Below are 15,416 nucleotides of genomic sequence, written 5' to 3' on the forward strand. Positions count from 1 at the left end.
CTGCCCTGATACAATATATGCGTACCCAGCTCGAATTTTAACTCTGTCTCAGTTCCAGTATCCGGAACCACGCGACTGCTACGGTCGCAGGTTCGAATCCTGCTTCGGGCATGGCTGTATGTGATGTCCTTAGGTTAGTTAGGTTTAAGTAGTTCTAAGTTTTAGGAGACTAATGACCTCAGATGTTAAGTCCCTTAGTGCTCAGAGCCATTTGAACCATTTTGAAGTTCCAGTATCCTTCATATCGAGGTCCACTTACAACAATTGTCAGCCAACTTGTCTCGGGGAAGTATTAACGGATTTATGAAACCCTTCTCAAGTGAATCACTACATGCATCCATATCAGAGTGCGTGCAACGTAATACTGATAATTGCGTTCATAGTGCCAAGATCTTCGTAAATCTACTCGATATTGCGATCACCGAAATAACACGACATACCCTCTGAACCTCTGAAGTTTCATTTCGTTTCCTCCTTCCATTTTCGGTGTTTCACTTTTGTTATCAGACAATGTATTTATGTTGAAAGATGTGATGAACACAAGTACATTTATAACTTCTGCATGTCCCGTCTGAACATGAGACTCACATTTCTCGAAAAATATTGTGGAAATAAACAGACATTTTCATCTGAGTCAGTGCAGTTATCAGCATTTTACCTTACATACAGTCATAGTGTTCCGCAGCGCCCATGACGGATGTGCATAACATTGGTGGAATCCAAGACACACAATAAACACCCCCCCCCAAGACACACAAGAAACACCCCCCCCCCACCGCCCCTGTTTCTCAACCTGTAGAAGAGGCAAAAGAGGTCAAAGAAAGTTTCAGAAGTGGGATAAAAATTCAGGGTACAAGAATATCTGTGATAAGATTCTCCGATGACATTGCTGTTCTCAACGAAGACGGGGACAGAATATGGACTGAGAGTAAACGAAATGAGGACCAAATTAAGGAGATTAGCAATAAACTTGGATAGCTTTTACATAAAACCTGTAGACCATGAAGTTGATGAAGTAAAGGCATTCTTCTACCTCCGAGCATAGTTGCTAATGACGGAAGAGTGAGGGAGCATATAGAAAAAGACTCTGAAAGAGAAAGGGAGCATTCCTCGCTGCAAAAGTCTATTAGACTCAAGCGAAGCCAAAAAATGCTGAGAAATTAGGTTTGGATCATAGTATTCTATGGAAGAGAACAACAGACTGTGGGAAATAATGAAAAGAGGAGAATTAGAGCAATTGAGATGTGATGTTACAGTTACGCCATAAATTAAGTAGACTGACACCATTTAAATTAAGTCCTCTATACGGTCAGTGAGAGAAGGAATACACCATGTGATCAGAACTATCCGGATTCCCCCACAAAAAACATACGTTCTTCATATTAGGTGCTTTGTTCTGCCACCTACCGCGACCTCAGTAGTCATTAGGCATCGTGAGAGAGAAGAATGGGGCGCTCCCCGGAACTCACGGACTTCGAACGTGGTCAGGTGATTGGGTGTCACTTGTGTCATACGTTTTTACGCGAGATTTTCACACTCCTAAACATTCCTATGTCCACTGTTTCCGATATGACAGTGAAGTGGAGACGTGAAGAGACACGTACAGCACAAAAGCGTACAGGCCGACCTCGTCTGTTGACTGACAGAGACCGCCGACAGTTGAAGAGAGTCGTAATGTGTCATAGGCAGACATCTATCCAGACCATCAAACAGGAATTCCAAACTGCATCAGGATGAACTGCATGTACTATGACAGTTAGGCAGGAGCTGGAAATCTTGGATTTCAAGGTCAAGTGGCTGCTCATAAGCCACATTTCACGCCGGTAAATGCCCAACGACGCCTCGCTTGATGTAAGGAGCGTAAACATTAGACAACTGAACTGTGGAAAAACGTTGTGTGGAGTGACGAATCACGGTACATAATGTGGCGATCCGATGACAGAGTGTGGGTAAGGCGAATCCCCGGTGAACGTCATCTGTCAGCTTGCGTGTGTAGTGTCAACAGTAAAATTCGGTGGCGGTGGTGTTAACAGTGTGGTCGTATTTTTCATGGAGGGGGCTAGCACCCGTTGTTGTTTTGCGTGGCACTATCACAGCACAGGCCTACATTGATGTTTTAAGCACCTTCTTGGTTCTCACTGCTGAAGAGCAATTAGCGGATGGCGATTGCATCTTTCAACACGATCGGCGACCTTTTCATAATGCACGGTCTGTGGCGGAGTGGTTGTACGACAATAACATCCCTGTAATGGACTGGCCTGCACAGAGTCCTGACCTAAATTCTATAACACCAATGGAATGTTTTGGAACGCCGATTTCGTACCAGGCCTCACCGACCGACATCGATAACTCCCCTCAGTGCAGCACTCCGTGAAGAATTTGCTGCCATTCCCCAAGAAACCTTCCAGCACCTGACTGAACGTATGCCTACGAGAGTGGAAGCTGCTCCCTCATCAAGGCTAAGGAGGACCAACATCATACTGAATTCCGGCATTACCGATGGAGGGCGCCGCGAACTTGTAAATCATTTTCAGCCAGGTGTCTGGATACTTTCGATCACATAGTGTATATGCAAAACATGTGCTGCTCTCAGATTAGTAAGTTGGTATAAGAGGGCAAGTTCAGGCAGGTTGGATGAAACCAGTCAGATAACTGGTGACTGAAACCTGTGGGAATCCTATAGCGACCACTACAGCTAATGGTGAATTTTCCGGGCCACAATCCTTCAAAATCATCAACGAATGTGCTGAATTCAATTTATCTGAGTAAATCGAAAGAAAATGAAGTCTAAATATAGCAGGACTATGACTTTTGTATTATCTGAGTCAATGCATCTCGCGCTCCGTTCGTGGTCTGCTATGTGAGTTGAATAGTAATTCTGCCCGATGTACCAAGCGCTTGTGAAACCCTCGTAAAGGGAACTGTATACATTTTGCGTGCTAGTCTGACCAACAACGTATTTAGGGGTTCTGATCTACAAGGTAATCAATGTACTAGTAAATAGGGAACAATTTTTTCACATTGCAGTGATTCGCATTTCCTCATTTATTTATCCTTTTTTTTATATACAGTGGGGTGACAGAGGTCATGGGACCGCGATATGTACATGCAGAAATGGAGATAGTATCGTGTAGACGAGGTATAAAAGGGCAGTGCATTGACGGAACTCTCATTCGTACACTGGTGGTACATGTGAAGAGGTCTCCGACGTGATTATGACCGCATGACGGGAACCCATAATTTCGGTAGCTGTAGCTAGACGGTTGGGATACTCCACTTCAGAAAACGTGAGGAAATTCAGTACTGCGACATTCACATTAACAAGAGTTCGCTGAGATTACCAAATTTCAGGCAGCATCTCTCACCAAGGACGACGCAGTGGCCAACGGCCTTCAATTAACGACGGAGAGCAACTGTCTTTGTGTAGACGACTGGAAAACCGTGGCCTGATCACATGGGTCGAGATTTCACCTGCTAACAGCTAGTGGTAGTGTTCATGCTTGGCACAGACTCCACGAAGTTGTCAACAAGGCACTGTACAAGTGTGGGCTGTATTTACATGGAGTAGTATGGGTCCTGTGGTCAAAGTGAATCTATCGTTGACTAGACACGGTTATTTTAGACTACTTGGAGACCATTTTGAACCATTCAGGGATTTCGGGTTCCCAGCCAACAATGCGTCAGGTCAGTGGGGCACAACTGTTCGTGATTGGTTTCAAGAACATTCTGCACAGTTCGAGTGAATAATCTGCCCATTCAAATCGATAATCGAGGAGTTAGTTCGTTCACAAAATCCTGCATCGGAACACCTTCGCAATTACGGACGGCTGTAAAGACAGTATACAGAGGACTCCCAACGACTAGTTGTGTCCACGCCGAGAATATCCGACATGACGTTAGGAGGTATCCCATGATTTTTATCACCTCACCAGATGTGGCACCACATGTCAAGTTTACCATATAGCGGCTATGGCAAACCGTGATTTCTATCGTTGTTGTTGTTTTTGCTGTTGCTGTTGTTTTCGGTGTAAAGGCTAATTCTCCTCGTTAGTCTGTCCTGTGCCAACTGTTCATTTCTGCATAACTTCTTTCTACAGCCATTTGAACCTGCTTACTATACTCAAACTGTGACCTCCTTCAAGAATTCATGATTCTCGACGTCTCAGTATGTGTTCTATCTGCCAATACGCTCTCTTTATTCAAGTTGCGCTAAAATTTCTTTTCTCCCGGATTACGTTCAGCACCTCTTTATTTGCTACCTGATCCACTTTTCTGAATTCTTCTGTACCACAACATTTCAAACGCATGCTGTCTCTTCCAGTATGGTGCCGGCCGGAGTGGCCGAGCGGTTCTAGGCGCTACAGTCTGGAACCGCGCGACCACTACGGTCGCAGGTTCGAATCCTGCTTCGGGCATGGATGTGTGTGATGTCCTTAGGTTAGTTAGGTTTAAGTAGTTCTAAGTTCTAGCGGACTGGTGATCTCAGTAGTTAAGTCCCATAGTGCTCAGAGCCATTTGAACCATTTTTTTCTTCCAGTATGAATTGTTATAATACACGTTTACTTCCGTACTAGCTGTACTCCAAACAAATCCTTTCGGAAGATTACCTAATATTTAAAATTATGTTTTATTTTACCATTTTTTTACTGTTCCAGAAACACTTTCATTGCTATTACCACGCTGCATTTTATATCTTTTATACTTCAGTCATCGTTAGTTTTTTGCTGTCCAAATAACAAAACAGATCTACTACTTCGCGTGCCTTATTACGTTATTTTCATGCCCAAATAATTAAATTTATCTACTACTTCAAGTGTCTTATTTCCTAATATAGTTCCCTGTGCATCACTTGATTTAATTCGACTACATTTTATTCCTTTTCTCTTACATTTATTGATGTTCCTCGCTATACTAACTTTTCAGGGCAGTATCCACTCAGTTCAACTGCTCTGACAGAATTTCAGTGTCTCCAACAAACATCAGGTTTATTATTTGTTTTCCATGAACTTCAATTCCTTTACCAAATATCTCATTGGCTGCCTTCGCAGCTTGCTGAGTGCACAAATATAATAACGTCTGGGATAGACTGCAACCAATCTCACTCCCTTCCTTCATTAATGCCTCCCCTCCCCTATTTCATGTACTGCGATTCTTGTAAATGCTGTCAGGTTCCTGTATAAGTTCAAGTAATCTCTTTCGCTGTACTCTGTCTCTGTCATCTCCATAATTTCAACGATCGCCTCTAACTAGACAAAACGAATGTATATTATTTATTTATTATATTACCTCTTTTGTCATTCGAACTCTATCATAATCTATCGCAGATATAATTTCGTGGTATTATTGGTATGGTACCCTAAGTATATCTTTTGATTAGACTGACGGGTCAGCAACTCAGCGTGTGGTTCACCTGATCACTACTTGCCTGCTAGAAAGATCTGGCAAAAAACAGGTTCTCTGTACAGAGCAGTTTTCACGCCAACGATTATTTAATAGCGATCACCTGACGCAGGATTATATGTAAGTTTGCACTAGTGCAGTGATTAGTCTCCAGAACAAGAACAGAATTGTTATTTTCTATCATTTTTTATTTAATGATTTTTGTAACATCTTCTATGTAAATGATGGTATTCCATTTATTGCTTAAGAAAATGATATTTTCTGCAGACGTCTGTTAGATACAAAGAAAAATATTGTAATAATTTCAGAACAGACATTGTATAGAAAAACATACGGTAGTTGATGGCTTTGCTCTACTTTCAGCAATATATGCTGAAGCCGGTTTTTCGTCTGCATAACACATGAAAAACAACGGCATCGCTACAATTCTTCTATTTACGTACACTGTTGATTGACGATTCAAACTGCAACAAGTCGAAGAAGTGACATGCCATTTCGCAGTGTCTGTGTCCGAATGCAGGGTAGAAACTGCGCGCCTAAACGGTATGCAGTGTAAATTCATTGTAGACTGCTCGAAGGTGCTGACATGGCAACGAAATGAGATTCACTTTATGCCACTGAAACAGAAATAAAAAACAGAGATGAAAAAGTAAGTCACAGCCTGAACAACTGGCGGAAAACGGGAGGGACTGCTATTACAGTTGCCAGTAAATTTCTCAGCAGGTAGCTTGCGAGTGAAGTAAGGTCACACATGGTTTAAAAATTCGAAATTGAGGAACATGCAAAGTTCGTGAAATGTTTTAGCGGAAACTTCACATGCATGTTGGTAGCCACATTCCGGAAACAAAAGAGAGTTTTTTACGAATATACATTTCCAGCACGGTCTGTACAACTACAGCTGGACGTTGAATGCAGCAGTATGGCGTATGGAGGAGGGTGCATATCGTGCAAGCTACACTTTTCCCCCATTTACGAAGAGATGTTGTTGGGAGCTGGCTGTGGAGCAGAATTCAAATGCTTTTATCTCCGTATTCACTATGCGATAAGGATTTTGGGAGACTTTACTATTTCTTGAATCGTTTCAGAACGTAGGTTCTCAAAATTTTGCAGAAATTATCAGACATCCTCTTTCTAGTATCGTCTCTTTTCACTACAAATTGAAGTAAGCGTAGAAGAAAACATGTAGGAATTACGTTTGGGGGTGTGCCATATTAGGTCGAAGCATCTGTTTATCATCATCTGGTGATGACTTTGAGCTTATCACCAAAAGCACAAGAGAATAAGTTGCGCTCAAATATAGTCCGAGGCACGCCGGGAAGTTTCAGAAATATTTACAACGCTGAGAAGCTAATAAATAGCACGCGATATTTGGTGTTATAAATGTGTGTGGGGGGGGGGGGGGGGGATACTGATGGATGTACTGAATTAATTTCATTTATGTGGTACGTTATGTAGCAGTAAAGAAAATTCACGAAAAAAGTGGTCCACGGCAATTGCCAATTAGGTAAATCTAGTTGATTTAGCGAGGGAGAAGCAAAGAAGGAACTGATTTATCCTACACATTTTGGAATATGATTTTACTTCGCCATTAATAAGTGGCAACTTTATTTTTAATCGATTTGATGAGGACACTTCAGCGCTAAAAATTTCATCCCTTACTGCATTATCATTTCATATAAATCCAAAGTTGAGTTTGCGCTGGGTTCCATATTTTCGTTCGTTAAATTGTTGGCGATAATGCATAGGGCGTAATTCTATTAACATAATAACAGGAAGGATGAATCGCACTGCGCGAATAACTATAATAAATGTTCTGCTCTGTATTCGTCGCTGTAACGTGTCTTCATTGCGGAATGAAGCAGGAAAGTGCTCAGACGGATCACAGGCAACAGTTATAGCCAGCATCTGAGCTTAGAGAGGTAATGGGAGAAAGTGATTTTAGTTTTGTGGAAAGGGAAGTGGAGAAGCAAACGAAGCACGACGTCCAACAAAATCTCATTAAGAAATTTGTTAATCACCAAACCTACTACCTAGTACTAGCAACGTACGTAACTGTGAGGAGTGTATATTTTTTTATGCAGGTCTTAACATCTATAAAGTCATACATTTTTATACGTCATACGTTAGTATGTATATGCGTCAATCTATTTGTTGTTTTGTTTCTGCTTCGAACAGTCTCCCAAAAACACGTCAGTTTACTCATTACTTGACTTTTCCCCCGCACGGTCTTAACGGCAACACTAAGAGTACTATGCTTATCAGTATAAATTAACCGTTTTGCGTTTACGCGTCCATCCTGTAACATGTGACTCGCTGCCCACGAAAAATAAGCATTAATATCTTGGTCTTACCACAAGTATTTGGAGGTGTTAACCAATCTAAAATCATATGACTTGTAATAGCTATACTTTTTAGTACGCAAATGACGAAAATACCGATTTAATATTGTTCAGTACACCGCTTTTAGTCACCAATAGAGACATCTTGACTTGTTCTCTTCACACCCTGTATACTGCACTGAAGCGCCAAAAGAACTGGTATAGGAATGCGTAGTCAAATACAGAGATATGTAAACAGGCAGAATACGGTGCTGCGGTCGGCAAAGCCTATATAAGGCAACAAGTATCTGGCGCACTTGTTAGATCGTTAACTGCTGCTACAATGGCAGGTTATCAAGATTTAAGTGACTTTGAACATGGTGTTATAGTCGCCGTACGAGCGATGGGAAGCAGCATCTCCGAGGCAGCGATGAAGTGGAAATTTTCCCTTACGACCATTTCACAAGTGAACCGTGAATATCAGGAATCCGGTAAAACATCAAGTCTTTGCTGCGGAAGGAAAAAGATCTTGCAAGAACAGAATCAACCGCCGGCAGGTGTAGCCGAGCGGTTCTAGGCGCTTCAGCCTGGAACCGCGTGACCGCTACGTTTGCAGGTTCGAATCCTGCCTCGGGCATGGGTGTGTGTGATGTCCTTAGGTTAGTTAGGTTTAAGTAGTTCTAAGTTCTAGAGGACTGATGACCTCCCATAGTGCTCAGACCAACGACGACTGAAGAGAATCGATCAACGTGACAGAAGTGAAATCCTTCCGCAAATTGCTGCAGATTTCACAGCTGGGCCATCGTCAACAAGTGTCAGCGTGCGAATCATGAAACATCGTTGACATGGGCATCCGGAGCCGAAAGTCCACTCGTGTACCCATGATAACTGGACGACACAAAGCCTTACGCCTCGCCTGGACCCGTCAACACCGACGTTGGACTGTTGATTACTGGAAACTTATTGCCTGGTCGGACGAGTATCGTTTAAAACTGTATCGAGCGGATGAACGTGTACGCGTAGGGAGACAGCCTCATGAATCCATGATCCCTGCATGTCAGCAGGGGACTGTTCAAGCTGATGGAGGCTCTTTAATGGTGTCGGCCTTGTGTAATTGGAGTCATATGGGATGTCTGATACGTCTAGATACGACTGTGACATATGGCACGTATGTAAGCATCCTGTCTGTTCACCTGCATTCATTCATTTCCTTTGTACATTCCGACGGTCTTGGGCAACTCCAGTAAGACAATGAGACACTCCAGAATTGCTACGGAATGACTCCAGAAACACTCCTCTCAGTTTAAACACCTGCACTGGCCACCAGACTCCCCAGGCATGGACATTATTGGGTATTTCTGGGATGCCTTGCAACATGCTGTTCATAAGAGATCTCCACCCTCTCGTACTCTTACGAATTTATGGACAGCTCTGCAGGATTCATGGTGTCAATACCCTACAGCACTATTTCAGTTAGTCTAGTCCATGCCACGTCGTGTTGCGGCCCTTCTGCGTGTTCGCGGGGCCTCTACACGATATTAGGTAGGTGTACCAGTTTCTTTGGTTCTTCAGTGTATATGATTGTAGGGCAGGTAATACTTCAACACATGTCAGTACGTTACACGTTCATCTTGTTAGTAGTTTGTACATTGAATGGTAACAATAGAGAAAAGCACTGTGTATTGCAGCTACAACTCTGCTGGAATCCTTTTCGCACATAGATCTATCTGGCATTTTCAGTTTCAAGGGAATAGTGGCGAATACGTAGTTTGGACATTTGACGGGAAATTGATACCAGTCATTATAATTTTCCGACTTTCTTCCAACTGGTACTAAACTAATACAGCTGCCTGTGTGGGAGAGGGTATATACGTGTTCTCCCGTGCCCTTTCCCCTTCCCCCCTCCCCCTCAAAAATCCTAGACAGGTAACCTGCAAAGCGACGGTAGAGACATAAAAGAAAAAGAAAATAACGATACAATGAATGACATTAACACTCAATCAGATGCGGTAGATGGCAGAGGTAACCTGTTAAAGGAATTTGTAAGAGTCAACACAACGTAAGGAGGCACAACTATTCGTGGTCTTAAAGTTTTCAGTAAGGTACCATCACCAAGTCTACTCTACGAATAAACCCGAATCGGTTTAATGACAATTTTGTAAGAAACTGTGCTTTATTTCTATATTATAGAAAATAAAGTTACGGGAAGTCGACTGATACAGTTTCAAATGTGGCAGCTATATAGACAAAAATTTTGTAATTAAGCGTATCGGCAAATATGTATAAATACGTGAAATCAACTCTTGAATTTCATAACAAACTGTGAAAGCTGGTATAGACAAAGACAGTAGACATAGGTAAACATTAATATCTGAGAGGATAGCTTATTTTTTCTCTTAGAAAGGACGCTATGCGGCTCCAAACCTGTAGTATGAGCAGTAGGAAATATATATAAGCCACATTTTCGCTAGTGGAAATGTACAAGTAAATTAGTGGAAAAATAAGGAAGAAAGACATAAAAGATGTACAAGTAAGCTCACCGATTGCAGAGTATTGCGTTTGTTTATGCTACAACACTAATCGTTTCGCCTCGCGATACCGTTTAACGTCGGCGTCTCACCGTACTAAAAGGTTTAATTAAACTCTCTTGTGCTATTACAATTAGTGGCAATAACCAGAGGGTAACCTTCGCTCTATGCGTTCGTGCTCACAAAAGACGCTGCATTGCAGCCTTGTGAAGGCCAACTGCTTGCTTTTGATTACATTAACAATGGCGACATCCTCTCTTAGTAAAATGGCTATTCAGATGTCTCCTGTGGAACGTCTTGTGCCATATTAGCCCTTCCTGCTAACGTAGAAAAAGTAGATTCACTTTTATGAATGTTTGATTTCTTTGCAATACATGATTTTGAAGTAAATGTAATTGGGAAAATTGGGACACGGCAAATTTAGATATTCCTAAAGTCTTTGACGGACCGACCACTGCAATAATATTTCCACAATTGACAACAGCAACAATCTAGATAGGTATAATTTTTATTTGCTCGTTGAATACATAAACCAGTATTACATATTTTTTGAAAGTTAATAAAATGAAATTTTGTCTATTTGATATTTTTCCATGTAATTCCTTTTAATTTGCATGATAAGGCGATCGTTAAGAGTATTTATCTACTGCCTTATTCCGAAATGCGTAACAGATCTGTAAGAGTGTTATTTCAGTTTCTGGAGCCTTGTGCAGTTCTTGTGGCTGAACACAAACACTCTGAAACTAAGAGGTAAGAGATCTGAGTTAGTGCGTAGCGTACTACCCCTGATTAGCGTCACTATCGTTGCTAGCCTTGATGTCCTCGTCTAACTACCGAATCCAAGTATTCTGACTTGCAATATTCAGTCTGTTTAATATATGCTGGTATGACAAACGGAGAAATTAACTTTTTTTTATAAAGTTACAAACTGAGAAGTTGTTTACATTTCATTAAAGAATAAAACTTATTTATTTTCGGTTCCGCAGTCGCTATGTAGTTCATACAGTGAAAATCGCGATTCCACTGTGACTGTACGCACTGGTGTGGCCTGTTGCCCGAGATTATGATAAATGATATACTCTATCTTCTCAAAATATCTGGACACCCATTAATGGACATTATTATGGAGTGTGTCCAGCCTTCACCCTTACGACCGAGCGAGGTTGCGCAATACTTTATTATTAATAATATTATTTATTCATTGGCTTTCGGGAAGTGCCTGCACACTCAGCTCAGCATTGGAAAACGATACGACACTGTGTGACGTGAATTCAGAAATTCATTAGGGTCAGAAAGTATTCTGAGACATGTCATGTGACGCCACGCAGGCGATTTTCGTGTCGGTTATGGCGATACGACAGTAAGGACAACACGACACCCAGTCCTCGAGCGGAGAAAATGAGGGACGAGGCCGGGAATCGAACACGGGTTCCTTCCGTCAGCGTCTGCCTCACTGAATCCGCGGATACCGAGACGAACAGGCGCATTGCTTAACACACCGGACTAGAATTATAGAGGACGACGGTTCAAATTCCCTAATCCCCTTCTCTCCCACAGCCCCTGAACATCCAGATTTATGTTTCCAGGGCTCCCCCTAAGTCACTGAAGGTAAATGCCGGCATGCTTCCTTTGAATGGACACGGCCGAGTTCTTTCCCTTCCTTTCCTAACGCGATGTTGTCCTTTGTCTTTAATGACCTCGCTGTCAACTGATCTGCCTTCCTTACTTTGGCGCTTTTATGATGGCTTGAACTGTGCTAAAGACACTTTCAGTTTGGTGTGTGAATATCTGTAGGAATGTTTGTCTGTCGTCTTCCTCAAGAGCCGAAGCCGCTAGTTGAATGCTCAGGCGTAGGGAGAAGTCGACGTTCTAACTCGTCGCAGAGGTGTTCCTTAGGGTTCATGTCGGGAGCCTAGGCAGGCTAGTCCACTTCAGGAATGTTATCGTACACATACCTTTGGCTCGTTGATGCTACTTTAAGACAGGATGCACTGTGAAGCCGATATAATCACCGATAATGAACTGTTACTCTACCGTATACAGCACACAATACCGTAAGATGTGTCCACGAGGAAAACCCCCATACGGTAACACCATTTCCTCCGTATTTTACTGTTGGCACTGAACATGACGGCAAAACAAAGGAATAAGGCGATTCTCCGCAGACTCGGCGAAGAAAAGGAACGCACAGTATGAAAAACACTGACAAGGAAAAGAGCAGGATGGCAAGACTTGCTTTAAAAAATTTAAAAAATATTTTAAAAAAATAAAAAACTTGGTCACTGTGCTAGTTGGACTATTGCACCACTGCTATCACATTCTAACTCAACATTTCACGCGATTTTCTGCAGCCAGCCTACGCAATGTTCCAGTTCGTCAGAAGATGAGGTCTTCCTGGCCCGGTTTTTACTGTGGTTATTATTTCACGATTCTACTTCACAGTTACGTCACCAACAGACAACTCCGGCAGCATTAGAAGGCCGAAGGTTGAAATGACCCTGTTGGAAATACAATGATCAGTCCGCGTTCGAAGTGACAGCTCTTTTGAACACCCTATTTTGCTGTTACTGCATCTCTGCTGATAACACGTTACTCGCCACCTCTTTGTAGACTGACGGAACCGCCTCTCGTGAAACTTAGTGATCTGTTGCCCGTTACATAGTGTGTCCGGACACTCCTCATCAGATAATGACCGAATGGCTCTCTGTGGAATACACGGTAACACGGAAATGAAATTTCGAGAGACGTTGGCGGTCTTTTTGTTGTGCAAGGATAATCATTAGGTTTTAATTAAGGTCTAGAATAAAATGAGACTGTGACCATGACGTTTGATGACAGTATTAGTACTTTTCTGTACATTCATCCTCCGGTGAGACACATTTTTCCAACTATATGTGACTTTGGGGATACCATGGTTGTCGATGTCTCCATTTTCCCTGTTAAGGAAGCGTTACTTATGGTAAACCTTCAAGACGCTTCGTCTTGAGGGTAAACCGTAACCTAGTCAGACAATTCTGTAGAGTGCACCTGTGATGATTTTCTCCTAACTCGGATAATGTGTTGTGCCCTCATCGTAGGATTTCCAAAAATATTCATCTTACCCGATAGTGGTTGGGTCTTCGGCGGTGGTGAATCCATATATCGTTTTCTTGCTTTACTCCTTTGTTCAGCGACTCATCCAGCGATCTTCCATGGTAAATAGGCTGCTAAAGAAGTCATTTCTATTTTTTTTTTGTCACACCGCATTTGCGATGCCGCCTTGATTCGGCGGTCTTTTTGAATGTATGTTAGCAGTTGTGGAACCCAGCGGGCGGCGGATGTGATGTTTATAATGTCGTGAAAAATGTTGAAAACTGATACATAACTGATTTTTATATCTTCTTTAAGGTCTCGACTGTGTTGTGACTACGTGCAGCAGGTTGTTCACTTCTGTTGTACGCCGGCCGGAGTGGCCGTGCGATTAAAGGCGCTGCAGTCTGGAACCGCAAGACTGCTACGGTCGCAGGTTCGAATCCTGTCTCGGGCATGGATGTTTCTGATGTCCTTAGGTTAGTTAGGTTTAACTAGTTCTAAGTTCTAGGGGACTAATGACCTCAGCAGTTGAGTCCCATAGTGCTCAGAGCCATTTGAACCATTTGAACTTCTGTTGCGATTCCCAGTTCTTAATAGAAACATGATCTGAGACGGTAGGCTTCCATGCCCGGTATCATTTTGAATAAAACAATTTTGAGTATTGGGCCACGTCATTACATCCTTTTCAGGGCGGTTCACTTGAACCACACTGTTCCGGCTTGGATCGCCATGAAGAGGATAGCAGCATGTCGATGGAAATTCAGTTGATCCAGTTGTTTATAATTAAGTGGCCCAATACCGAAAATTATTTCATTCAACATGATCTGGCTCTTTGTCCTTCGTTGTTGATACTTGTTTCCCCCCACTAGAAGCGTCTATGGCATTTATCTACCGTGTCATATGAAGGTACATTGTTGCTGTAAATTTCCGCCAACTGAGCGTGAATTTTCGACTGCTCCCCCTCACCCTGTGAATGTAGAAAATGAAGTACAGAACTATATTCCGTTTTATCGGCAATCTGTGCCACTTTCTTGCGGCTGCTCTAGCGGCCTGGTGCGGTACTGTGACCAGCAAATAAACAAAACCATCATGTAATATTATTTTTTTTCTAGATGACAATTAAAACTTTCCAAACTCTCAAGTAGAAAACCAGCATTAAGCAAGTACGGGAAAGATTGAAACGTTGAAGGAGAAAATAGAGGAGCTACACAAGGCAACTGGACTTGAAGGCAGTAACACGGAAAAGAAAGAGGACGTAGATAAATCTCACATGGAACGAGTCATACTGCGAGAAGAACTTGACAAATCAATGCAAAACCCAAATCGAAACAAAAGCCCCTGGAGTATACGATATTCCGTCAGAACTTCTGACAGCCGTGGGAGGGCTAGCCATGACAAAACTGCTCCACAAGTAGTGCAAAATGTGTGAGATAGGCCAAACGCCATTAGGATTAAGTTGTTGTTGTTGTGCCCTTCAGTCCTGAGACTGGTTTGATGCAGTTCTCCACGCTACTCTATCCTGTGCAAGCTTCTTCATCTCCCAGTACCTACTGCAACCTACATCCTTCTGAATCTCCTTAGTGTATTCCTCTCTTGGTCTCCCTCTACGATTTTAACCCTCCACGCTACCCTCCAATACTAAATTGGTGATCCTTTGATGTCTCAGAGTATGCCCTACCAACCGATCCCTTCTTCTAGTCAAGTTGTGCCAGAAACTTCTGTTCTCCTCAATCCTATTCAATACCTCCTCATTAGTTATGTGATCTACCCATCTAATCTTCAGCATTCTTCTGTAGCACAACATTTCGAAAGCTTCTATTCTCTTCTTGTCCAAACTATTTATCGTCCATGTTTCTTTTCCATAGATGGTTACACTCCATACAAATACTTTCAGAAACGACTTCTTGACACTTAAATCTATACTCGATATTAACAAATTTCTCTTCTTCAGAAACGCTTTCCTTGCCATTGACAGTCAACATTTTATATCCTCTCTCCTTCGACCATCATCAGTTATTTTCCTCTCCAAATAGCAAAACTCTTTTACTACTTTGTCTCATTTTCTAATCTAATTCCCTCAGCATCACCCGACTTAATT

At 42.3% G+C, this 15,416-nt stretch overlaps 1 protein-coding gene across 1 annotated transcript in view; it reads left to right on the forward strand.

Annotated features, from left to right (window-relative positions):
• The first annotated feature begins 9,731 nt into the window (after positions 1 to 9,731).
• LOC124788965 (alpha-2B adrenergic receptor-like) overlaps positions 9,732 to 15,416 on the forward strand; it is a 131,648-nt gene continuing 125,963 nt past the window's right edge. The window contains exon 1 of the mRNA XM_047256255.1: positions 9,732 to 9,740. Coding sequence (XP_047112211.1) covers positions 9,732 to 9,740 — 9 coding nt within the window. The remainder of the gene's footprint in view (positions 9,741 to 15,416) is intronic.

This window comes from Schistocerca piceifrons, chromosome 3 (genome assembly GCF_021461385.2).
Source record: "Schistocerca piceifrons isolate TAMUIC-IGC-003096 chromosome 3, iqSchPice1.1, whole genome shotgun sequence".
Classification (NCBI taxonomy): domain Eukaryota; kingdom Metazoa; phylum Arthropoda; class Insecta; order Orthoptera; family Acrididae; genus Schistocerca; species Schistocerca piceifrons.